The 24807-nt window shown below is 41.3% G+C and overlaps 9 protein-coding genes across 9 annotated transcripts; 5 read left to right on the top strand and 4 right to left on the bottom strand.

The window, feature by feature from the left end:
• Window positions 1–30: 30 nt before the first annotated feature.
• On the top strand, window positions 31–2545 carry IL334_005322 (uncharacterized protein; the record flags this gene model as incomplete). Its single annotated transcript, XM_062937035.1, has 7 exons — window positions 31–170; window positions 309–614; window positions 722–1433; window positions 1574–1905; window positions 1972–2119; window positions 2208–2244; window positions 2322–2545. The coding sequence occupies 7 exons, from the start codon at window positions 31–33 to the stop codon at window positions 2543–2545; spliced, it is 1899 nt and encodes a 632-aa protein (XP_062793086.1).
• Window positions 2546–2833: 288 nt separating this feature from the next.
• IL334_005321 (uncharacterized protein) lies at window positions 2834–5354 on the top strand (the record flags this gene model as incomplete). The annotated part of the gene is made up of 7 exons (XM_062937034.1): window positions 2834–3078; window positions 3201–3485; window positions 3582–4227; window positions 4326–4690; window positions 4792–4936; window positions 5036–5072; window positions 5152–5354. The coding sequence occupies 7 exons, from the start codon at window positions 2834–2836 to the stop codon at window positions 5352–5354; spliced, it is 1926 nt and encodes a 641-aa protein (XP_062793085.1).
• Window positions 5355–6668: 1314 nt separating this feature from the next.
• On the bottom strand, window positions 6669–7791 carry IL334_005320 (uncharacterized protein; the record flags this gene model as incomplete). Its single annotated transcript, XM_062937033.1, has 4 exons — window positions 6669–6791; window positions 7001–7146; window positions 7395–7489; window positions 7724–7791. 4 exons carry the CDS (start codon window positions 7789–7791, stop codon window positions 6669–6671), a joined length of 432 nt encoding a protein of 143 aa, XP_062793084.1.
• Window positions 7792–8240: 449 nt separating this feature from the next.
• On the bottom strand, window positions 8241–10663 carry IL334_005319 (uncharacterized protein; the record flags this gene model as incomplete). The annotated part of the gene is made up of 12 exons (XM_062937032.1): window positions 8241–8302; window positions 8371–8633; window positions 8709–8900; window positions 9013–9227; window positions 9307–9426; window positions 9484–9579; window positions 9644–9712; window positions 9774–9870; window positions 9929–9940; window positions 10007–10090; window positions 10156–10267; window positions 10453–10663. The coding sequence occupies 12 exons, from the start codon at window positions 10661–10663 to the stop codon at window positions 8241–8243; spliced, it is 1533 nt and encodes a 510-aa protein (XP_062793083.1).
• Window positions 10664–11443: 780 nt separating this feature from the next.
• IL334_005318 (uncharacterized protein) lies at window positions 11444–15866 on the bottom strand (the record flags this gene model as incomplete). Its single annotated transcript, XM_062937031.1, has 17 exons — window positions 11444–11596; window positions 11665–11787; window positions 11859–12084; window positions 12157–12343; window positions 12404–12506; window positions 12570–12590; window positions 12652–12837; window positions 12913–12999; window positions 13057–13251; window positions 13317–13372; window positions 13425–14079; window positions 14129–14316; window positions 14381–14390; window positions 14452–14723; window positions 14812–14905; window positions 14976–15508; window positions 15590–15866. 17 exons carry the CDS (start codon window positions 15864–15866, stop codon window positions 11444–11446), a joined length of 3366 nt encoding a protein of 1121 aa, XP_062793082.1.
• A 251-nt stretch (window positions 15867–16117) lies between these two features.
• Window positions 16118–18224, top strand: IL334_005317 (uncharacterized protein; the record flags this gene model as incomplete). Its single annotated transcript, XM_062937030.1, has 9 exons — window positions 16118–16245; window positions 16303–16518; window positions 16585–16655; window positions 16733–16871; window positions 16929–17015; window positions 17070–17168; window positions 17243–17667; window positions 17728–17967; window positions 18073–18224. The coding sequence occupies 9 exons, from the start codon at window positions 16118–16120 to the stop codon at window positions 18222–18224; spliced, it is 1557 nt and encodes a 518-aa protein (XP_062793081.1).
• Window positions 18225–18361: 137 nt separating this feature from the next.
• Window positions 18362–19475, bottom strand: IL334_005316 (uncharacterized protein; the record flags this gene model as incomplete). Its single annotated transcript, XM_062937029.1, has 5 exons — window positions 18362–18385; window positions 18447–18644; window positions 18705–18890; window positions 18954–19304; window positions 19431–19475. The coding sequence occupies 5 exons, from the start codon at window positions 19473–19475 to the stop codon at window positions 18362–18364; spliced, it is 804 nt and encodes a 267-aa protein (XP_062793080.1).
• An 892-nt stretch (window positions 19476–20367) lies between these two features.
• Window positions 20368–21947, top strand: IL334_005315 (uncharacterized protein; the record flags this gene model as incomplete). Its single annotated transcript, XM_062937028.1, has 7 exons — window positions 20368–20645; window positions 20706–20810; window positions 20930–21100; window positions 21166–21311; window positions 21406–21594; window positions 21712–21765; window positions 21829–21947. The coding sequence occupies 7 exons, from the start codon at window positions 20368–20370 to the stop codon at window positions 21945–21947; spliced, it is 1062 nt and encodes a 353-aa protein (XP_062793079.1).
• A 1564-nt stretch (window positions 21948–23511) lies between these two features.
• On the top strand, window positions 23512–23818 carry IL334_005314 (uncharacterized protein; the record flags this gene model as incomplete). The annotated part of the gene is made up of 2 exons (XM_062937027.1): window positions 23512–23548; window positions 23631–23818. 2 exons carry the CDS (start codon window positions 23512–23514, stop codon window positions 23816–23818), a joined length of 225 nt encoding a protein of 74 aa, XP_062793078.1.
• Window positions 23819–24807: the final 989 nt, after the last annotated feature.

Genomic DNA, 24807 nt, shown 5'->3' with positions numbered 1-24807 from the left:
CAATACAGACAAATAACGAAACAACCGATTATGAACGATATCAACTCACCTCTACCTCAAGTCAATAACGATGACATGATACCGAATGTACCTAAACCAGTGATATTCAAATGTGCTCAACCTAGATCGCTAAGTAAACAGGGGGAAGTGAAAATACATTTACCGACTTTGTAAGTTTCTTTTTTGAGGTCTGTGATCTGATCCTGATCTAATGCCTCACTATAAGAGTGGTTGACCACATGCTGATATTACACTAATCTATCGCTGTACATCGTGTTCTCTCATCTATCTTTTATGGGATACAAAAGTGGGGTAGTATTCGTCCATCCAACACTATATTCAACTTCCATCGATAATGACGAATCGTCAACGATAAATCAAGATCAAAATCGGAATTCAACTTTAAGTGGATCAATCGAAATCACATTAAGTGAAAGATGTAGAATTAAGAAAATAGTAGTTGTTTTATACGGTATAACGAAATTACATATGGGTGTTAAGATAGGTTGGGAAGAGTTTGGTTTATTTGAAAGATCAGTTGATATCATACCTCCTCAATCACAACATATAAATGATGATGATAATGGGTTTTGGTTGGAAAAAGGTATACAATCGTACGTCATGCTCATCCCTTTTATTAAATGTCACCCAATACCAGATGTTTCTTTTCTTCACCTTTCTTTTTGTTCATAGCTAAAGAGGATAACCCCACTATGAATAGATTCCCATTCACAATCAAGATACCGTCATCCATATCAATTTCGGAATGGGTAGATTTCGGTTATGTATCATATATGATATCTGCTCGTATTCAAGGCATGTCAGATAATGTTGATAAAAGTAAACCACTTTCTTCAATTTCGAAATATCTTTCACCATTATCAACGATATTGAGATATAAAAGTTGTTTAAATCAAACTGTATACAATGTAAAATCATTCGAACGACTCATTCCAAAAATCGATTCCTTTTCCGAATCAAATTTATCACCTTCGCTCGATCCTATAGAACAGAGAGGGAATAGTACTTCTACCGAAACAGATATGAGTAACCTCACACTTGGGGAAAGAGGAGATACGTCTTCCAACAATCACGATCACAATTGTGATCAGGTGCAGTCTATCAATAATGAAGCTTCTTCATCAACGTCAGCAGCAGCACTTGATTCATCAGAAAATCACCAACCGCCACCGTTGTATCCTATATTTTCGAGAACAAGCCAATCGTCTCTCACTACAACAACCAAATCGACATCTAAACCAAATAAAAAACCTCAAGCAGAAACATGGTTGAAAGGTGATTTATACGATTCAAAATCACTGGTCATTCATGTTAATCCCACTTCAGATGGTGAATTGAATCAACTAAACATAAACAAAGACATGTTCGTAGATGGTCTAGGATCTTTATCATATAATGTCATGGCTGACGTAGTGAGTTTGAGTCTCATTTCGTATTTTCCAAAACCTTCAAGCTTAAGTCTGGCAAACCCGTAAAACCATCACTCATGTTTCGTTCTGCGATTTTTACTCATTTTGGTTTTTCGATTGATGGATTGATGGATTTTCTATAGTTCACACTTGGTTGTATCATGTTATTCTCAATCAAAATCCCATCGCCTTCACCTTTAGTTACGATATTTTCGGCTCGACTACTTTTCATCCAATCTTACTCGATGATATCACCTCTAAGACCAGATAAACCTCCTCATAAACCTGAATCACCAAGGAAACACATCTTATACGAACTCGGTAACCCGTCTAATCCATTGTGGAAAGGACGGGAGGTGTTTGGTGGCAATGGCTACGATCATGATAATGATCATCATCACAAAGAAGGATGGAAAGTAAATGCTGTGGTCAGAATGCCTCATCATGATTTGATAAGACCGTCCACCTATGATGGGTGAGTCAAGAAACGAAAAGATTCATTTTCTTAGACTCCTGTTGATACCAGTTGAAAATCATTTAGCACCATTACACCCATAACGGTGAAACATGAATTAGTATGTCAGATAACATATTCCGTCAAAGGACAGGATGTGACAGGTAGATCAATTGACTCTGAAGAAGGAGAATCGCGAACTTTGACTGTAAAAGTACCGATTTTCATACCGAGCGTGAGTATCTTTCCCATCTCCAACCGCCAATTACCAGAAACAGAGGACAAACAAAAAGAAATCCATACTGATTACCTTTATCACGCAGTGCGGACTTACAACCAATGCGATTCATCTACCAGCTTGTCAGTTTTCCTTTCTACCCCAAAAACACTTCGAAAATGAGAAGAGCTGATTGATAGTTGTAATATGGATTCAATAGACGATAAAGTCCATTCAGAACAAGATACATCGGAAGATATCAAAAGAAAATTGTCATCTGATTACAGAAAATACGATTGCATGTGTGAGAGTAGTTTCGAAGATCTAGGTAAAGAAGCTATGAAAAGAATGAGATTCCCAGAAGACGGTGATGATGTCAATACCGCGAGCACTGATAGACAAGTGGGAGTGAAGGTGGGAGAGACCCTTCCAGCGAACAGATGAGCCAACTAGGAGGAGACATTCATACTGTTTTGTAGATACTTATCTTTGGTATAGATTATCACTTGTATCATGCTATCGTTGTAAAGTTGCCTTGCGGGATTCCCAAAGTGGAATTTGCAGTATTATAAACACGCGTGCCTGATGATCACGTTTGTTGTTGACAACAAGATCTCATCCTCTCGCAACAATTCCTTCTCCAAAGTAGTGTAAAGTATTATATCACTAGCAACGCTGCCCTCATTCAGCGGCAGTCATGAAGGCTAGTGACTCCCATTGATAATATTTAAGATGGATCCAGCAGGAACATCGGGAGATATTGACCATGTCTTGGGTCCTGCTTCGACCCCACATCTAATCAATTCAAATTCAACTTCAAATCCAACTTCATCAGACGATGGAAGGACGTTTAATCCTAATCCACCGAGGCTCGACCACGGTCCAAAAGTACCTCGACCTATCAATTTCAGAATGATCAGTCCGGACATAGGCAATTTGAATCGAAAGGGTAACTTGAAAATCTACTTACCTAGATTGTGAGTATCAACCAGTAGTACAATTTTCATTACTTGTCATCTTTCTCATCGTCATTGTTGTCAAATGAATCTATCTGTTTTCATTACGCTGATTTTCTCGCCTTGTGCATGATTTATCATAGTGGAGTGATATTACCTAAACCACCTAGACAGAACGATCTTCTGCCCTCTGAATTAACGTTTCAAGGTGAAGATAAGATCTTATCTGGTACTTTAGAAGTCACAATACCTGAAAAATGTAAAGTGAAAAGTATTCAAGTGGGCGTTCAAAGTATATGTAGCTTACATATGGGAGTTGAAAGAGGATGGGAACAAGATGGGATTTTTGAAAGAATAGTCAGTATATCGCAAGGAGTAGATAAACATAATGAAGAGGATGGAATTTGGTTAAATAAGGGAACACAATCGTATGTCTATATTTTGATTTTGTGCTTTTATATGCAAAGATATTATGACAGCCATATTGTCATATACTGATCTTATGTTTTTTGTCATATGGACAGCTTTTCGTTCTCCGTGCTTCTCCCTTCTACTTTGGCCATATCGGATGACTTTATATGGGGAGGAATCACACATATAGTGACAGCTAAAGTAGAAGGACTTCCAATTCCACCATCAACCTTATCATCAATTACATCCATATTCAAGCCTTCTTTCAAGTCAGCTTTGGAGAAGGATCTAGCCAATCGGGCTGCGTTTGAGGAGGTGATGGCTAGATCTGCACCATCGGCGAAGAAAGGCGATATCCACGCTAGCAGTGTCAGTCCTAATTCAACGAGTAATGGAGAGAATATAATTAGGAGAATAGATCAGATATCTAGTGGAGATTCTCCTGCTTATCAAGCTGAAGCGGAAGGATCAGTCGCGACGAGAACAAATGATGCGTCATCATCGTTTCACTATAATGGTAGAGGTGATTCACCTTCGTACTGTAGCTCAACATCAACTGGAGAAACCCTTCGAGGTACCAGTTCTAAACGATTGGAAGGTGATTCGATAACTTGGATGAAAGGTGATCTGTACACATCTAGAGTCATAATGATTCAACCTAACCCTTTCAGTGATGGTGATGTCACTCAATTGGATATAAGGAGAGATACATTGATCGATGGCTTAGGGCCAATAAGGTATAGTCTCTCAGCCGATGAGGTTAGTCTTTACTCGATTCCTCCCAAGCACCTTGTTCTGCAGAGAGTGGGAATCACCTCCTATTGGTTTAGTTCAGCTTACATTTTTTTTTTTTTCAGTTTACAGTATCTTGTGTATGCATATTCTCATTGTCATTCCCATCTCCTTCTCCCACCACAACGATATTTTGCGTTCGTCTCGTCATATCTCAATCGTGTTCGATAGTATCCCCTCGAACACCAGATCTACCGCCTTATCATCCAACAAAGACGAAATCGAAATTGTTATATCAAGTTGGTGAGATGCCTAAAGGTCATGATCATCCTGGGAAAGAAGTACCTTTTATCTGGAAAGGTAAAGACGTGATTGGTGCAAAAGATCAAGGTCAAAATATTCATGTTGCTCAAGGTGAAGAAGGATGGAAAATCAAACAAGTTGTCAGATTACCCGATCATCTCAATTTAGCTCCATCCACCCTTGATGGGCGAGTCAAAATTCCATTCATATATAGTCTACACTCCCCTTGTCCTGGATTGGTGGATTGTGATCTGATGGTTGCTGACTGCATCTTTTCGTTTGGTATAGAACGATCACGCCAATCGATGTCAAGCATGAAATCACAATACAAGTATGGCATTCGATATACGGAGAAAATGCTCAAGGGGAACCTATCAATGGTCCAGGAGAATGTAGATCATTGATTATCAAATTCCCGGTATTGATACCTTCGGTAAGTAATCAAAAGTTATCTAATCAACCACATATATGCAGAGTTTTCTCCCTGAATTGCGTTCAACGAACTAACGGATGATTTTGGTGGGAACCGTAGTGCAGTTTAACAGTGAAAGCGTTGAACCTTCCTACTTGTAAGTAACTCTCGTTCATCAACCTCAGAGCCAATCGATAATTGCCGATCAATGCTAATGATAATCACATAAACCTCAGATGAAACTTCGGATAAAGCATCATCATCCACCGAAGATATAAAAGAGATATTTTCATCTTCATGGACAAAATATCGATGCATGTGCGGATATAGTTTTGAAGAGTTAGGTAGTGAGTCTATGAGGAGGAATCGAGATGATGATATGGATTATTATGAGCGGAGATTGAGCGAAGGACAAGTAATAAAGTCACCTACTACTTGAAAAACTCCTTTGCATCGAGATCGATGATGGATACTGTGCCAGCCCAACGTGTAGGGCATTTTGTAGAGTGGTTGTCATCTTCTATGATCTTGTTGTACTATTATGTAGAGTTAAAAAGAGCAAACGGAACTAGTCTGATGAAATTAGCAGTTTATCATGCATAACGTTTTTGGCCGACTCCTAATATTTTCCCTCCCAATGATAAATCTACTGTAGACAGCGGTTAGAGCCATAACATAACTTGATATTCATCTATAATGTTTGGTGCTGTACCTCTCCACTACTCAACATGAATAGGTGCGTTCATATTCGTGTTGGTGCTCGTATCGTATACCACCCGTAGGCATTCATTGACTAATGGACTTGAGAGTAAATTTGAGATATCGTATAGGCTTTTATGAGATTCGTGAAAGAACGATAATGAGTCGACGATAGTTCGGCAAATTGAAACACCAGCATACCTGCGTCCATCCAATGATCGAATCGTTCACCTTTGGCTCTGGACATTCCTCAGACAATGTACCGATCAATAGTGAAGAATCTTCGAAAACACCTTGATTAGTGAATCTCAAGGCTTTACTACCTCAAACATCAAGTGATAAAGGTAATATAGAAATTCATGTACCACATCTGTATGTTCAACATTTCTTCTTCTTCTTCAAAAATATATATGAAACCGTAAATGGTTTAGGACCTTTTGGATTTAGTTTGGAATCTGATAGTTGTAAGCTTAGGTTGATGACTATCAGAAGTGCCAATACATATACCATCGGTAATTCATCGAAGCGTTAAGCCCTTAATGAACCGAAATGGCCACTCGTAATGTCTAATCTGGTTTCTGTCATATCATCAGTGCACACTTACTCCTGACGCACTAAACTTGCCTTCATGTCAGTGTGTTGTTTGACATTGAATATCTTGATCATGCAGATCTGACGAATAGATGTATCTCACATGAGACATATTCTCATCATCCAGATGATAATTTCAAAGAGCTATCATCGCCTTGGGAAAGATATCGATTTATGTGTGAATTGAGTTTCGACGAATTAGCTCAAGCAGCTATGAAAAGGACCTCCACTGATTCTGAATTGTGATGGTGATGAAGATGATGAGCGAGAACCTGGAGAAAGTGATGACAGCGGGCGTAAAGCAGTAAACAACCGACATCAGTAGATTACATCATAATTTATCACCCTTTATATCGTATTTGTTAATTAGTGAATTGATAGATGTTGTATACCGATAGGAATCCTGTGTAAGATCCAAATGCATACTACTACCACTATCAACCCGACAGTCTATCCGATGAGATTAAGCACTCGATGAAGTACCACCTCGTGGTTTGACAACGGGATCCCAGGCTCTGATTTTTGGTGCAGTGGTCGAGTACGTCTTGAAAGCTCCTCTTGTTCCAGTCATGTTTTCTACGTATGGCTACGTGAAGTATGTATGGGATCAGCTCGGGATTTTCAGTTTGACTTTGATACAGCACCATGCACTATGCACTCTGACCAATTCAACGACTTCCTATATGGTTCCAATGAACGACCACGACGACATTCCCCGTCCTCCTTCGCTTCCTTCCGGGTTGAAGTTTGACCATAAGAGATCAGAGAGATAGGAACCACAAACTCGGAACTCACAGTCTTCCAAGGTGGTGTTGATTGTTGGATGATTGGATCTTCAGGAGGTGCATCTTTCCTTATGTGTGCTAACCAAGAATGCCATTCTGGTGGAACTTGAGCAGCGTTAAAATCGTCTTGTGAATAATCTATCCACCTATGTCGGCCTATTATCATTGGCATGAAGAAAATCGTCAGCGTCATTCCATGAATCTGGTAATGATCGTCAAGGTAGACTATCAATGCCTCTATGAGAATACACGAGTACTATTGATGATGATGGTAGTATTTCAAGGGGACGTGGAATCTCTTGTGATTGCACGAAGGGAAGAGGAAGAATGATCACGATGATAATTTAATCAGAACGCGGTGAGCAGAAACCAAAACCAAAACCAAAATCAAAACCCAAACTCACCTGGAACTTCCTCCTTTGGATCTAAATTCTCATAATATCGATTTCCAAATTGATCTGTTCCTGCTAATCTACCCATCTTTGCGTCTCCGATATAACTATTGATATATAAAATTGATATTTGGACGAATTAGCTTCAGCAATAATCCGCTAAATTTTGATTCAGTCTCTTCTTTCACACTCATATCTCCGTCGTTCAATCCATATGTATTCTACAGCGACATCAGAGAGGGTAGTGATCGATGCGTAACATATTGACGCTTCTTTCACCACACCCTCTCTCCTTCAACCCTCATAGAACTAAATCACCATCTGAAGTCGAGTAAACTCACGTCATTTGTCGGAACCATTCTTTGAATCCTACAGCTCTAGCATGTTTGAATGTTCTTGCTAATGACATTGCGTCTTACTGAGCTTTGCGTCTAGATTCGAGATACTTGTAAACCTTCAACAGGAAGTTTATTTCAACAACATGGTCTCTTCAATCTTTGCGGTAAAGGATACGATCAACGAACACCAACGTCAACGGGATCAAATTCATTTCCGATGAATTCAATTGGTTCAATCTGTCAAATGTGGCACTGCCCGCTTATTATGTTCAGCGAATATGTCTTCACCTTATGCATTCATTCAAACCGTCATCGCAACGACTATGCACGCAAAGACAAGGAAAGCATAACGGATGGGGAAAGAATCAATCTTGCATGAATGAGGAAAATGGAAAAAGTATATATAACTCTGATCTTGAGAAGGGAAAAAAAGCATATATATAATCTACATTTATCGCGGAAAAACTTTCAGAAATCTTATCCAAATTATTCTGCACATATACATAATATGTAAAACCCTCTAAACGGGATGATCGAATTTAGGTCCGGAAGCTGGTGGACCAGGAGCAGTGACTACTGATGCTATATGACATTGCACCTGGGATTAGCCTATGTCTTATAGTAGGCAGAATGAGGACTCGTAAACTCACGGACAGAAGCTGCCGTTCCACTCGTATCTACACTTGTCACAGAAGCCGTATCGGCACTTGCAGTACTTGCAGTAGCGGGTTGCCCTCCGGAAGCAGAAGGTGATTGAGGGGTAGAGGGAGTTGCGATTGATTCAGGGCCAGATTGTTTTCGTGACGTTTGTCTAGGTGAAGTTGTAGCAGATGTACCTGACGACGAAGGTGATTTGTCACCGAAGATCCATTGTCTGACTTTATCTTCCATCTCTTGTCGATCAGCTGGTAGGCTAGTGGATAAGGAACACGTCATCGTCAGTATTGTCGCATGAAGATTGCAAGCGGGAACCAGTCAAAAAAATCACCTGTCAACATCCAATTTAGGCATCCATCTATCACCAGATACATGTTTGAAGAATCTGGATTCTGGTGCAGATTCACCTGAGGCTTCTCGTTTTCTTACCAACTCTCTTTGTCGATCTTCCACAGCAGTCTTTTCAGCCGTTGCACCGTGCATGTCCGCAGTCTTGATCGCTTCCGTGAGTCTCGTCCACAGTCTGGATGAAGCAAATCAGCGAGATTGCAAGGAAAGAGAGGAGCGAAACGACAGCGGACAGCCAGTTATGAAGAAAGCATGTGAACGACATATAAGGGGCAGACTGTACTCACCGCCTGGACTCGTATTCCTCCTGTTCTGACTCAGGCAACACGTTCTTGGGAACGACTTTCGCTCTTGAGGGATCGAACACGACTCGTTTCTCCTTTGTCTTCTTATCTGCGAATTCGATTGCGGATGACCAATGACCAGACACCTCGCCAACATCACTTGAACCAGGTCCAGAAACTTTTCCGCCGATGACATTGTATCCTCCTGAGATCCAGCCCTAATTCATAGCGTTAGGAAGAGATCCTTTTCCAAGCCGAGGACAGATTGTTGACATGTAATAACGGATTACCACTTACTTTTGCTTTAAAGTCAACATCCGCGTGGTATTTGGTAGCTGGGTTATTTACCGTTGATACGTCACAAAGCTCTAACAACATTTTACCGAAAAGGATACCTCTGGCATAAGTGTTTGGCATCTGTTGCGTCTCTGTAAGCTTCAAAGCGCTAAGATGAACCGCATAGACATAGCTTACAGTAATAACATAATCTCCATCTTCTGGTTTATCAAGTAAACGTATTCTGTCTTCTCCTTCCATAATAGTCGCAGCACTGTTTCCCAAGAATTTACTCTGTGGCAAAAATAGGTCATCAGCTATATTCCACACTTATAGGAAGATGTCAGCTAATACACACTTTGGGTTTCAATTCTCCAGTAACTAGCAGTCCATTCTTAGGTGATACGTAGAAGAACGCAGATACGGGCTACAACAGTTTTATTCAGTCGATATTACTCATAGACAATAAATACGACAGTGAAGCTTACTGGATGATGAGATACTTGTTCAGCGACGTAGAAACCTTCTGTTCCATCGGGGTATGTATAACTACATCTGAAGAATTCTCCAAGGACGGGATTGTATCTGTTGAATCATATAAGCTCATGTGCAGATCCTAGGGCACAGGCACTATAGAGCTTACGGCTTTTTGACACTGTCAAGTAACATCATGTCAGCTGATTACCGAGTCACATGGAAGAGGCAGCTACTAGCTGCTCACCCTTTAGGTTTAATGTGCCATCCACTCAAGTAGTAAGTCATGACTCTGATGAATCTCTCTTTGGCATCAGGTTCAGCACCAGCTCTATTCATATGATCAGCTTGGACTTGGTGTTTATGTGCCAAAGAGGTTCCGGAAAGCTGACTTACCCAAAGATCAATTCGGGGTGAGAGAAGAAATCTGTGATTCTTTCTAATAAACTTCTGGGTTCAAGTACGAAAGTTGGTAAAGCGATTTTCGATAAATCCATTCCTGGCCGTACTATTGAAAGTAGAGGGTAAAATGTATTTGTAAGCAAAACTGTTAAGATACAGATTACCGGAAAGTAATGGTCCATGTATGTGTGTTACACCTACGCGTGTTACGTAGGAGTGTATATACAATTGTGTGCAATACGATGCGAGAGAGAATCAAACAAGGTCAAGAAAGGTCCAGAGACTACTCACATTGTGAGATCAATGCCATCAATACATTTCCTTCTTCTTTGTCCAGGGTGGAAGTATCGTTTTCATCACCATCATCAATTTGAGTTTCGCCTGTGTTGTTTTGCTGATTTGATTTATCACCAGGTAAAGACATTCCAGAAGCTGAAGATGCTCTTCTAGATTTTGATGATCTTAAAGAAAGAGAATCCATCCCTTGTGATAAAAGACCCATCATGAATATCGGAATGCCAAGCTCTCACTTCGGTACTGAGCGACGAGACTTTTAATCGGACTGTTCACTTGATATATTGAGACAGATGTATTTGATACCTTTTTGGCGAGATATCGATTGTATCAAAGGATGTTAAGATTACTGATATATGAATAAATGGCCGATGGACGGACGGCAACCCCACTTGAATGAAATGAAATGAAATGCCAAGATTCACTAAAAGCCAAGTTTAGATCTCAGGAATCACTAGCGTTGATGGGCTGGGTACAGAGTTATCGCGTGTACGAGCGTCTGACAAAAGTGGGAAGATGAGTTGTGTTGTGCAGAGTGAGATATTCAGAGCAATGAATGAAGACATGTAGAATGTTTGGGTATTAATGAATTCATCATCACACAGTAGCTTTTTTCCACCACCATAGTAGTATATTTAATTATATAACATATAACAACTGCGTCATCAAAAGGGGGGGGCCGAGGGCATAGGGTACAAGCTTACGTAATCATCCCACCAAGCTTCATCCTCTCCATCACAGCAGTTCTATATGCAGATGGTTCAGATAAGCAGGAGTGAGTGATATACTAAGATGACCAGATGCATATACATGGCTCTCCTAAGAACGCATACGATCACCATGGAGCATCAGACTGAACAACATTCTCGGTTAGATCGCCGAAGACAAGACCGAAAGTATTCATGCAATCCCCGGCATCAAAAGATGTTTACTGTTTTATTTCCCTTAAAATACGTCGGAACTAGAATACAATGAGAACAGAATACCTTTACCAACCACCATCGGAAGCACCTGGATGACTCCTATCACTACTTGCACTACTGATCATCCTTGGAGTCTCTTCTCCGGTACGAGAATGCAAGGATGATAGCGGTAAGACGCTCTCATCTTGAATCGGTTTCTTGAGATATACCTCGTCTCCCTGTGACAATCGCGGAGTCAATTTTGAGGTATTTCTCGTATCATAAGAGACAGTAGTACTCTACTCACCTCTAAAGGAGTTGTGGAGAACGATAAACCTTTGTCGAAATGTTTAGAGAAACATTGTCTTGCAAGTTCATAATCTATATGTGAAGACAATTTCTTTCTAGGTTGAACGGTAAGACTATGTCTCTTTATTCATATGCGCAGTCAGCTCTCCATGAGGTCATATCGATAAATCAAGTGGTGAAAGTACAACTTACAGCATCGACACTGCTATCTAATACAGCTGGACTATGTGCACCTTCACTAACGCTCAATCTGATGGAGAAATCTTTTTGACCTCTTGTTGAAGCGTTTCCTGAACTCTTCTCCCACAGTTCTATGGTGCAATGAGAACAATAATCGAGTTCGGGTATTCGTACATTCGTAAATGGAAGTCCTGAAGCGAGAAGAAGGTGGACAAAGGTGGTTATATGCGATTCTTTACTGTAAAATATCAGACCCTTTCTATCAGCTAAAGAATCCCTCCCTTGTGTGTGAGACCAAAACACCACCCACGTGAAATAGAAACAAGCCGAACTCTTGCCGGTGGTTTTGGCTTCATCCAGATCCTCCCATACTTTTCGTAATAAAGGCAGACTTGTCAAAACTCCAATCTCCTCTTTGGCTTCAGCGTCAAATCCATATTCTTGAGGAGCGACAAGATCGAACAATGCTTTTGCTCGACCGTAAAGATCGTGTAATCCTGTAGACAGTACATCAGCTCACTTTTACTACGCTACGAACATTATACATGGAAACATACGTCGATCTTGATTCTCAACTCCAGGTTTGAAGTTTTGTCCCTTGCCTTCCGGATCAAATACTGCGAATAAGAAGGTGCGATTATGAAGACTATCATATTTGATCTGTCATACCATTGGCAAGATTAGCTGGATTATCTAGATTTTATCTAGGTACCGTATACTCACACTATCATATAGCTCTGAGACCTGTGGCAATAACGGACCGGATCAGCGCCTGCATTTTCGATCCATCAATCTCATGACTCACCCTTGAAGGATCAAATTTCTCCTGTTTTACTCCTACCCAATCTTCGAAGATCTTTTCCCATCTTTCTCTGAATAGCCAAGGTGAATCACCTGAACACCACCTCTGTTGAGGGATTTTATCGACATTTCCATTCTCGTAATTACGTCTCATTATTGATCTGAGTTCAGTTAATTGCTCAATTACATCCTGCAAACAGCAATGATCGACTTGTGAGTATGTTACAATTTATGATTTCAAGTTACGATAGAAATGTGACATTACTTTTACTACTTCCACTGGTTCTTTTTTGAACGACTTAGGCCAAGCCAAATCAGGTCGTTTATCAGTCTCTCCTGTTCGAAGTAAGATCTGAAGAATTACACTCAGTTTACATGTCCCGGGTATGAGCTAGTCAGAGAAACTCACCTTGAGCTTCTTTTTCGCCTCAGTCATCTTTTCCTTGCCTGCATTGTTATCATCGAGCAAATCTCTCCTCTGGATCAAATGACTGATTTGAGGACATGGTTCAGATGTATTACGAGCTCCGGCGATACTTGACGAATGGGACGATGAACCTCCTTCAAGACCAAGCAAAGCGTTGGCAAATATTTGAGCGGTGTTCTGTCAAGTTTATCAGTGTCAGCTTCGCTGTCTGGCCCAAGTTCTTGACGAATGAGTCAGCTCACGATAACCCGTCTTTCGGAAGAAGTATAGATCTTGACATTGTTCAAAACATCCTTGTCTATGTGATATTAGCATCTGGATACTGCTTAAGGAAGGTGAGTTGAACATACTCATGATCATGACATCCTTTTTGAATGCATCACCAAGATCTCTTGATTGGTATCGACTTGAATGAGTACTTTCTCCACCCCATTTAACCACAAGTTGCATTTTCTCCAATCCTTCAGGGATATCTTGATCGGTCAATGGAGGTTCGTTCGCTACCTCACCCTCTTGAGTTTGAGCCTGTGTCTGAGTTTGGTCCGTGAGTCCCGAACTTGTCGTATTGGTGTTTTCTGATATACTTGAAAGAGTCGATTGATCCTCTTCATTTGGAATATCAAGTGGATGTGAAGTACTTCCTCTTCTTAACCAATCATTTACTTTTTTACGTCCTTCAGTTTCAGTTAATTCATCTTCTTCATCTGATCCTTTCTTTTCCTTTTTTTCCTTCTTCTCTTTATCTTTATCACCCTTTTTCTTAACGAAACTAGGTTTCAGCTGTGCTTTGGTACCTGGCAAAGACATTTTCTTTCCTAGAGCTTCTTGGATCTGACTCAACTTGGTCAATACTTCGGGAGTTATACCTGGGATTTGAGATGCTTCTTCAGCTGCGGCTAAAATGTATTGTAATTGTCTGGTATCACGTAAGATGATTTCTTCTCGATGACCACGTAAGAGTCGTAGGAAGGGTTGTGACCAAGCTTCATGAGCTGGGAAGGAGAACTAGGGAAACAGTCAGTATCTGAAGTCACGAATAGAAGTGAATACTTACTTTAATCTTCATCTTTGGTGTTCGATCAGCGTGTCTCAAGACGGTGACTGTTGCTCTCAGAGTGGAAGTAGTTGATCCACCACCTGTTTCGGTATCGGGTACAACAGATGGTAAACCTGATTGGATCGTTGAGATCTTTCTTTCTCGAGCGACTTGACATACACCAGATAAAATCTCTGCGGCTTTATCTATTACGTTACACTGTCATCAATATGCACCCAAATCATCTTCGTTACGAAGTAATATGCTCACCATAGTATGCCTATGTTGAGATAGTATCAGCTCAAGTAGCTTTGATTGTAGTACAAGGTAAATTAGCTTACCTGATTCCCTTTAACGAAACTCCAACCATTCACATCAATCACCATACTTCTTGAACCACCTTCACATCTAAGTAAATCAAATCCACAAACTCTTTGACCGAAAGCTTCCACTACATCTTTTGCATATTGAGCTTCTTCAGCTGACAGAGGAGTTATAAATCTCGTTTCTTTTCCATCGGCATTACGTCTTACTAAACCATCCACAACGGGAGATTTACGAGTTTCTGCGTGATAGAATTTCGATCCTACCGTATAAACTTTGATATCTTCCGCTACAACCAAGGTTCAACGATCAACATCCCAGTAAATGGACATCCTCCTTCTGTCTTGTTAAGGAAGACTCGAATTTTGTCAACTCACCATTATCGACATTGATGAATTCCTCATAAATGTATGAACCAATGGTTCTTGGATGATATAGATTGGGATCATATTCACTTGATTTGTTTCCGACCTACCATGGTATGAAATATCCAGATTATCAGTCAATATCCTTACGACCTGTGGCTGAAAACCTGACTCACCTTTCTAAACAGTCTTCTTCCACCACCTCCTCTATAGTATATATATACATTATGATTTTCACCATCTACGGGCTTTTCAACAAAAGGTTTTTCTATGATTTTACCATCTATGATAATAGCATCTCCGTCTGATCTGAGGATTACTTCTTTTCCTCTTGGAACTAATTCTTTTTTAGCTTTACCTTTCCATCTATCTGGGACTTGATTGACTTCACCCCATTCTTCTTCATCTTTAGCCTTTGGTCCGGGGAGTACCAAGCCCAAATCTCTCCTTACTTTCCTTCTCAGCGAACGAGGAATCAATGGTCCGCCATCTCGCGAAACTTCCGCTCGCGATGGTGTGGGCACTCCAATGTGATCTAATATAGCTAAGACTAGTCTTCTGTCCCATAATAAAGATTGCATAGATAACGAATTGATCGATATGGGTGGTGTTCGATTAGGTAATTGGGTATAGGAAATCGCTTTTGGTAATGGAAAATCAGTTGAAAAGAATGATATCAATACGTCAACAGGTGGCCAATGAGATATATCTATCATACAGTCCAATACTCATCATTAGCTCTGTTTTTTCAAAGACACACTGTCTTTTTCGAGATTCATAGCTCACTCACCTTCTTCAAGAATAACAACATCTCCAAAAATCTTCACGTCCACACCACCCTTTTCGATATCGACCAATCTGGTCAAGATTTCCCTCATGGCTTTGCTTCTAGCTTTGACATCCATTGAACATACTCCCAGCACTACAACAGGTCGCTTGGTGGTCATTGACGAAGTAGGGCTGATGGGCGAAGGGGAAGGTGGTCGTTTATCGATGGTGCCAGAAGACGATTTCGATAAAAACCGATTCGCCGTGGGTGACGGGGGTGGGGGTGGTCCCATCGACATTTCAAAAAGGAGGAGGATGAACTATATACAAGGGACTAGAGGAGTTGTCAACTCTTGAGAGGGATGTACAAGTAAATGAAACTGGAAAAAGATACCACTGAATCTACCGTAAACATCTTCAGGTGTCTTTGGATCATCACGCTTCGGAGCCCCACCACAACTTCATAAACGTTTAGTACATTTCATTTATAAATTTGTTTATCCAATTGAACTTTTTCTTATTCCACCCGTGCATAATGGCTCAGTTGACCATGCAGGATCTGAAGACAGCGCTCCTTGGAGGAGCGAAGGAGATACTAAGATCTGACGAAAGATGCTTGGAAATCGCCAAGGAAGCTGAGGAAGTAGCTCGATATCTCGCTCATCATCTTGACGAGAGGTATGTCTCCTGACCAAATTAAATCGAGGGGTTTAGCTGAATGGTGATTTATTCCAGGGAGGATTTTGTGGATTTGAATGAACATCAAACGATCTTCGACGCCCTCGCATCATGCTGGAAGGGTTTGGCGGAATCCTTTGATCCTTCTTCCAAAGCTGGTAGTAGTTCCAAAGGATTCGCATCTGAAGATTCTAGAATACAACTTGCTTTAGCCTTAGGTAAATTAGAAAGGAATTTGATAGCTGGTATAAAGGAATATCAAGATACAGCAGAGTATGTTTCCATCCATCTGATCTTAACATGTTTGAACGGTCCAGCTAATATTCTGCATACTCGTAGAATACATGAAGTAGATATTAGAAAATTGATATTTAACGTTACCACATTTGTCAGAATCGAGGATGACAGATGTGAGTTATCCTACCAACAGGATTTACATTTGAGCTTCACGACGAACCTTTGAGGTCCTGATAACCCTATTGCACAGTCTTCGTACTTCAATCTGTTCTCGCACAGCTATTGTGTAATCTCATCTCTCCGTCATCGTCTCAAGAAGGAGCGGATCATCTGGCGGACAAGTATCTCCGATTATACCTTTCTGGAAAACGAGAAGGCGACGTGATCATGTATGTCGACCCATGCACATTTCAGGTGACTGATAGCTAACAAGACATTGGTGGTAGTCGACTACTCGATTCAAGAGATACCAAGACGAATCATGCGACTTTACATTTACTTAACAATATGGTAAGAGATAGTCAAGATAGATTGTATGTTGAATGTCACGGTTAATCTTATGCCTAAAGCTGATATCGTTGCTTAAGGAAATTGTTACTTTGTGAAAGTGGGATACGATGGTTGGCGAAGATACTTAACCGGATGGAGCAATGGGTTGAAATACAAGATGGTCTATTCGAACTTGGGTATGACAATCCCTTCCACTCTGTACATAAACTTACAAGTGACTGATGATGGTGTATGTTTCTTCTTATTTTAGCGCGTCAATATTCAATTCATTCATTAGTCTATCACTTCATCCTAGATTATTTGAACTTCTCGGTTCTTCGAATGAGGTTATAACACCTTCTCAAACCATTCTATTAAAGATTCTAGACTCTTATATAACATCTTCTCCTCCTCCATCGCCAATACCGAGTCCTAGTCCACATCTATTCCTTCTACCATTATTTCACAATTTGAGTGTATACGTTTCAGGTAGTATAGGATCAGGACAAGATGATCCTAGATTACCGAAAGTGTTTGAAGGGTTGATACTGGTTTGTGAAGGTTTAAGTGCTATTGGTTTAGCTGTACAGTCAAGGAAAGATAATGGTGAATCAATGAAGAAAGGAGGAGATGAACAGATGGTCGGAGTAATGAAAAGTGATGAACAAAGCAAAGGTGTAGTGAAACCTATTATAGGTGAATACTTCTTCTGTATTGTCGCTCAGTTCATATTTAACTCTACCTGAAATGTCTTAGATCTACTTCGATCTCTTGATTCATTCTTCCCACGTATCAACCCTCGATCCCAAACGTCTTCCCCATCCACGGCGACGACGATAAAAGATGAGCTGAAACCATTCTCACAATTAAAACGAAACTTGGTTGAGTTACTAGGTATATTGACTTTCAAAGATATCTCCGTGGGAAACCAAGTCAGAGAATATCAAGGCATTCAATTGATATTAGGCATGACTGAGATTGATGAGAATAATCCTTGTAAGTGATAAAAATTCATAAAATATGATTCATCTCATTTAACTCATAATCTTTATATTTCTATCTTATATGATGAGCAATAAGCTGATCATGATCATTCGTTAGATCTTCGAGAACATGCTTTGCTGTGTGTGAGAAATCTCATGCTTGACAATCCTGCAAATCAAGCTATAATCACTCGGATGGATCCTATCGGAGTTCTTTCACCTGAAAATGGCGAATTACTACCTGTACCAGAGAAGATGAAAAGGAAGTAGCATATGCCACTGTATGACCATCTATAAATGCATTGATAACATCCATTTATGATATGATCAATTGACATTTTGCACAACTGCCCAAAATTGAATCTATAAACCACAAGATCGTCCCCTTACAAATTCTCAAAACATAGTCATTCCTTGTTCTTCTTCTTCTTCTGCAAACAACAGAATATCAGTGTTGGATCACCGAATCTCTCTCACACGATTGAGACTTACTTTCTTATCTGTGGCTGGTTCGATAGCAGCTGCCACTGCAGATTCTTCTTCCTTGTTTTTCCTCTTCTTTTCCTTCTTCTTCTCGGTAGGCGCAGGGGCAGCCGCTGAAACGGGAGGTGGAGCTGTAGCTGCGTGAAGGGTGGTTGGGTTTACCTGCAGAGGGAGGGGTGCTGTCGGGAGTGTTTTGAATGGTGCAGGCTAAGGTTAAGCGAGCTATCAGCATCAATGATATAAGAGAGTGACTTTGTGTACACTCACTGAATCATCTGTATCTGAATCATCACTATCATCCGAATCATCTGTTTCCGCGGTCAACGCAGGGTCGATAAGGGCATCTCCGATGGCTGGTACAGGAGCACCGTTGACGGGTGGTTTTGTATTGGCATAAGCTTTTTCTTCTATTTGGAAAGTACTATGAGCGGCAGAGTAGGCATGTTCGTAGACCTAAACGTCGTTCGATCAGTGACTATCGTTGAAAATAGGTAATAGTGAAGCGATGGGACTCACTTTCTTTTGTTCATCGGTTAAATCTTTCCATTTTTGTGAGATGACACCTAATATATCTTTATATGACATACCAGGGTTTGAATTTCTGACTTCATCTCTGATTTCATTTTGGAATAAGATATATGCCGAAGGAGGTCTCTTAGGTGCGTTTGGATCTCTCGGTTTCTTATCTTTCTTCTTTCTTTCCTTTTTCAACAACTCAGATACTAATTGACCGTTTGGTAAGATTGCATTGTTGAATATTGATAAATCAGGTTTGTTCAGATTGGCAGGTGATAATGCTGTGTATTCTTCAATCACTTTGACACATCGGGTCATGGCGCTTGCTATCTGTCTGAACGAGGCTATCATCTAGTGGAAGTGGTGGGAGGTGACGGTGGAGGTGAATTAGTGCTGGAACTCTTCAATTAACGGTGGATAAGGAGGAAGTGGTCTGGAGGATCACCATGTGATACGTTCGAGAACTGAATCACTCACCTCCTGCCTCTTAACTTCCATCTCCTCGTATGAAGGAGCGGACATCGTGGTGAAGACTAGTGCATTATGCGCGACGTGTTGTCAGTCACTCAAATGGCTTGCAAAGGTAGATAGATGCTCTTGCATCGTCTCATCGCTGGTCGGTACTCACGTATGATTGTTGTTGTTGTTCTTGTTCTTGTTGATGATGACGGTGGACTACCTCCACTTGCGGGGTTGAGAATGAGCAGAGGGGGGGATTATTCAATACTATAGAAGAAGATTAGAAAAGTGGGGATGTTAATAAAAGCGATTAATAACGTTTGTAATGTGTTTTTTGGGTTGATGTTGATGATGATTGATGGGAGTGAATGAATGGAAAGGGGTGGTGGTTTGTTATTAGTTTAATTTTTGTAGTGACAGGGTCCAATTCAGTAATAAAATGGAAAAAATACAAAAGATCACGGGATTACAGATGTGGAATTACTAGTGTGGCACTTTCTCACTAACGAAATACTCCAGATGATAATTTCTGAAACCACCTAATCTCAACTGATGTGTTTCAGATTCGAGGGCTGGGATGTCGGTTTTAATGTGGGGGCCCGTGCGGTTTGAGTTGTCGCTTGAATGGGAAAAATATATGCACAGCCTGCATATTTCATATTCCAACATCGATCGATGCTGTGATATATATATACCAAAAGACATTGGCGACTTCAGTCAAGATACTATCAGCCTATTCAAGATCGTGCAGCTGGAATATTCAGTATACGATTATAGTCAATCAGATATCTCCAGTCAGAAACCACAATAAAGGAGGTTCTTCAGACAGATTTTTTTGAATACCCGCGAGCAATTCGCCGCTGAACACTCCCACAATAGATCGTTCTCCTCATTCACTTCTGCGACTGACATTCTAGACAGCATCTCCAAAACTCTGCAGTCAGCCCCATCTATCATGGCATCACGACTATCACATGATTTCCCCACCTCGACTCATCCATACCCCAATAATCGACAGTCGTCATACAACCAATATGCTTCCACACAGTACAACGATACAAACGTACCACGGAACTCGCTATATTATGAGCAAGGAGAAGAGCTCGATGAGCCATTCGACGTGAGAGCGGACTTTGACGGTGTGGGACCTAAATACAGTGAGCGGTATGGGAAGAAAGAGGGTAGTGTGAGAAGTGGTGGTGCATTAGGTATGGGAATGATGGATGATGCGAGGTACGCTCTCATGACATGACCCGACGCTCGCAAACTGATGAGTCGTTCGGTCATACATAGCTACAGACCCGTCTCAACCCATGTCGCTCCCTCAGGATACTCAGATATCAATAAAAGTGTAGCCAGTAGAGAAGAGATGATCTCAGTACCGATGCTTGGACCAGAGTGAGTATTGGTTCCAATACGTACAAGGTCGCCGACACCATGGTCCTTTGTCCTAATGAGCAATCTACCAAGTACCGAGTCTGATTACATTGCGTCATCGCTAACTCAACATGATTTAGATGGCAGAAATCAGAGTTACACGAATTATCTCGCAGGGGCCAAGCTGAATTGAAGGGTGAACAGCGTACCAAGGCATGGAGAGAATGGACTCGTGATCAAAGGGGAATTTGTGGAGTCAGATGGTTGACTAGGAAAGTACTGGTATTTATCGTCTTTGCTTTTTTAGCTGCGTAAGTCATTGAAAAATAACATTACATCGGCGATTCACTCACTGAATTCTTGGGAATTTGTTCAGTCTAGGAGTAACGTTATTCTTCGTTATACCGCGAGTCCCGAATTTTCAATTTTACGCGGATGAACCATTTACAGTCGATAATTCAACTGTATCATTCAATAGGGTTCCTACAAATTTCTCTTTTACAGGTAATCTCAATCTATACGGTGAGTCAAACCACGACCCGGGCAAAATCACCCCCTTCTCAGTGAATACTGTAATTGCTTAAGCTAATACTCGGTTTTCGCAAATGGGATATAGGAGATGGATCAGGCTCATACCTACCCATCCACTTCACTTCACTCGAAGCAACGGTATACGACGAAACAACGAATAAAGCTATCGCGAAAGGAGATTGGGGAAATCATTTCATGAATCATAAAGATCAACAACCTGTTGTTTTACCTGTGAATTTCGCCTATAGTGCCGTTAATACTTCGGACACAACTTGTAAGTCTGCACTTCCCATACCCGTAGTACGAAACGTAAAGTAGAGCAAATGCTTCTTGGCAGCACTAGAGTGATGTATCGTTATTCGGACGGCTGTGCTGACGTTCAAGGCGATAGGGAATGACATGTACTCGGCCTGTGGACATCAATGGACCGGTACAACAAGACCAGGTAAGTCTCAATGACACCACGAGGGGAGAATGCACAAAGCTGACGATGACGCGATGATAACAGATCTCAAACTTCGTCTCATCTTACGTATGTCCATCGTAGGTATATTACATCATCCAGAGATATCCACTCAGATAAGTGGGGTGGAGTGTCCCTTCGAACTGGGCGTGAACAGCGTTTGAAGCTCCTAAATTTGGGAGACTTTCGAAGACATAGTTGCTTAGGCATAGCGATCAATTGGAGCTCCGGGTCTACTTCACCTTAGAAGACGATAAGCGGAGAAGCTACATGCATCTTTCATTTTACATCCAGGACAATGAGTGGAAGTTTTAGAGTAACGTAAATTTGTTGACGATTTGGTATGTATCGTATAAATGCCTACGATTCCCTAACCATTATCTTCCTGATGCTGAAGGGACACTCCCCCGCCACCCGATGCCACTGGAGTACGAGCTACGAGTTTTCCTCTGACGAAATTTGTCATGTCAGTCAGTGCAATAGTATGACATGCTTCCTTGATGACGCTAAGGAAGGCAAGGGCAATCTTGCAAGGGAGTATGATTGACAAGTTGCTTTGTTCCTCGACGTCATATATCATAACTTTTGACCCATTTCGTGTCTATAAAAAGGATAAAATATGACTCTCGAATCTTCTATTCACTCTCTCAGCTCTGTTTCCGCGTTATACTGTAGCTCCCAACACCACCTTCCAACTGATACACCAGTTGCTATAACGATATGTATCGTTTACCGTACATTCTGTCTAGCTGGGGGCCTAATGATCAACCTGAAGAGAGTAGGTTGAATCACCCCTCTCCTCCTTCATTCGCCACTCCATAAAACGGTTTACCGTATACTGCTGATGTACATTTTATCAAAAAAAGCAGACTTCGGTACGAGCGGTCCATCCTTCTCATCTCCAGAAACTAACATTGAAGGATGTATTGGAGGAAATGAGTTTGCTAGTCCCGCTCCTTCCGAAACTGATGACCAAGACCGATTGGAATTACTATCAGCAAAGGGCGATGAGGAGCTCGTGACCATATTAAAGCAGTGTGGGATTAAGGGAGCAAAATATGATCTTCGAGATTATCTACAAGCCGACTTTGAGTATTCATTCGTAGAAAGGCAGAACCTCCCAGAGTCCCGTACTGAAACGACGTGAAATGACTTTGGATAAGACTGGCACACATTTGAGAGATAAGTATCGCTCAGAGATCGAAGCGTTTACAAATGCCTCTAGCTAGACTGAAACCAACAAAGACACTACGATCACTAGAAAATCAGAAGGAGATGAATCCCGCACCTCCACAGAGAAGTAAGGCCACCCCTCACCGACAAGTTGACAACTTATAAAGACTCTCCGATGGAACCGAAACAAAAACCGAAATTGGATGTCTGCGCTGTTGCAGTATCAAGATGATAGGTTGGTGGCGTAATGTATGTACAGTATACAGTACTTGAACGTAGTCTGGAGCGTCATATTTGCAGAATGCAGTGGTTGGCAGTACATGTAATGATACAATCCTTTGTGAAGCGTGGCTCCCCTCCTTTCAGTCAAACGCTTTCTTTGATCAGCGGAAGTCTATTCGAGATCGACTCTTGTCATCTATAAAATGGACAAGATATGAGTTGATTTATCTATTCATTCTCTCAACATTATTTCCACGTTCGAAATCCACCACCACCACCACCACCCATATTTGATACACCACCCGCTATCATTCACATTGTTTACCGTTCACCATGTCTCCCAACGAAACCAACGGTCAGCCCTCAGACAGTAGGTTGAAGCACCCGTCTTCTCCTTCATTCGCCACTCCTGTAGACATTTTACCGTGTATCGCTAATGTGCATTTTGGTAGACACAGGTTTCGCTACGAGCAACCCTCGCTCCTCATCTCCAGGAGCTGCGTCAACTAACAGCGGAGCATCTACTGGAATCCCTTGGTTTCATAGGCCAGCTCCTTCCGGAACTGATTACCAGGCACAGATGGAGTTTTATGTAAATAACGAAGATAAGGAACTTGAAGCGTTCCTTGGAGCAGAATGAGACTGATGAAGGAAAAAAAAGACCTTCGAGCGTATGAGACAGCCGACTTCAACTGTTATTTTGCAGGAACGAAGAACCAACTAGACTCTAAGATACATGAAGAAATTTTCATAGAGACTTGCAAGAGGGTAAGAACCAAGTATCGCTCCAAGATCGAAGCGTTCAGAAATGCCTCTGAGCAAAGTAAGACTGACAATGACACTGCGATCACTGGAAAATCAGGAGCTGAGACCCGAACTTCTACAGCCAATGGGCCTAAACCCGGGATGCGCTCTAGATTAAGAAGTCTCTTCAGTCGTAACGGTAGTTCATCTAATCGATCATGAGTAGTGGAAATCGTCGATGATAACAGTTTTGTTGTGTCATTTAGTCAGTAGTCGGGTAGGGGTTCTCCAAGTCGTATATGTCGATGCAGTGATTTATACAGTACACGTATGACATAAACCCTCAATAATAAGTAGATCCCCTCCTCCCAGCCAAGGCTTCGTTAAAGTCGGAGCGCAAACGCAACACTTGATGGCACAGGACAATTCGCGGGACAGTAAAAGTATAGATAAGATCGACTCTCTGCCCCGTTCACATCGGCAAGACTCTGTGAAAAATACCCCTAGGGGTTTTAGCCTCCGTTGCGTCCACTTCTGTTAAAGGCGTAATGAATAAGCGGTGCTTCTGGAAAAAGGGGCGAGATTTCAAGACGTTTATTTCGGGAGGAGAGAGTCAGGTGAGTAAGATGAACGCCTTTCCAGGGGGCGATGATCAGCTTCGAGACTTTTTGAGACAAGATTCTAGTCGTAAAGATGATCTTACACTTTATCAGCAAAGATCAGCTCAAACTCTTCTGTGCAGAAATGACAGATCCAGGATTGGAAGAGGAGCTTGGAACCAAGTTTCAACAGACTATTTTTGAGATCGAAATATCAACATGAGTTGACTGATTGTTGGGGTTGATTGCGACAAATGCAAAGGAGAACCTGCTGACGATGGATAGA

Source organism: Kwoniella shivajii, chromosome 7 (assembly GCF_035658355.1).
Source record: "Kwoniella shivajii chromosome 7, complete sequence".
Taxonomy (NCBI): domain Eukaryota; kingdom Fungi; phylum Basidiomycota; class Tremellomycetes; order Tremellales; family Cryptococcaceae; genus Kwoniella; species Kwoniella shivajii.
Note: the sequence above shows the minus strand (reverse complement) of the source record. Positions and strands in the feature narration are given on the sequence as shown.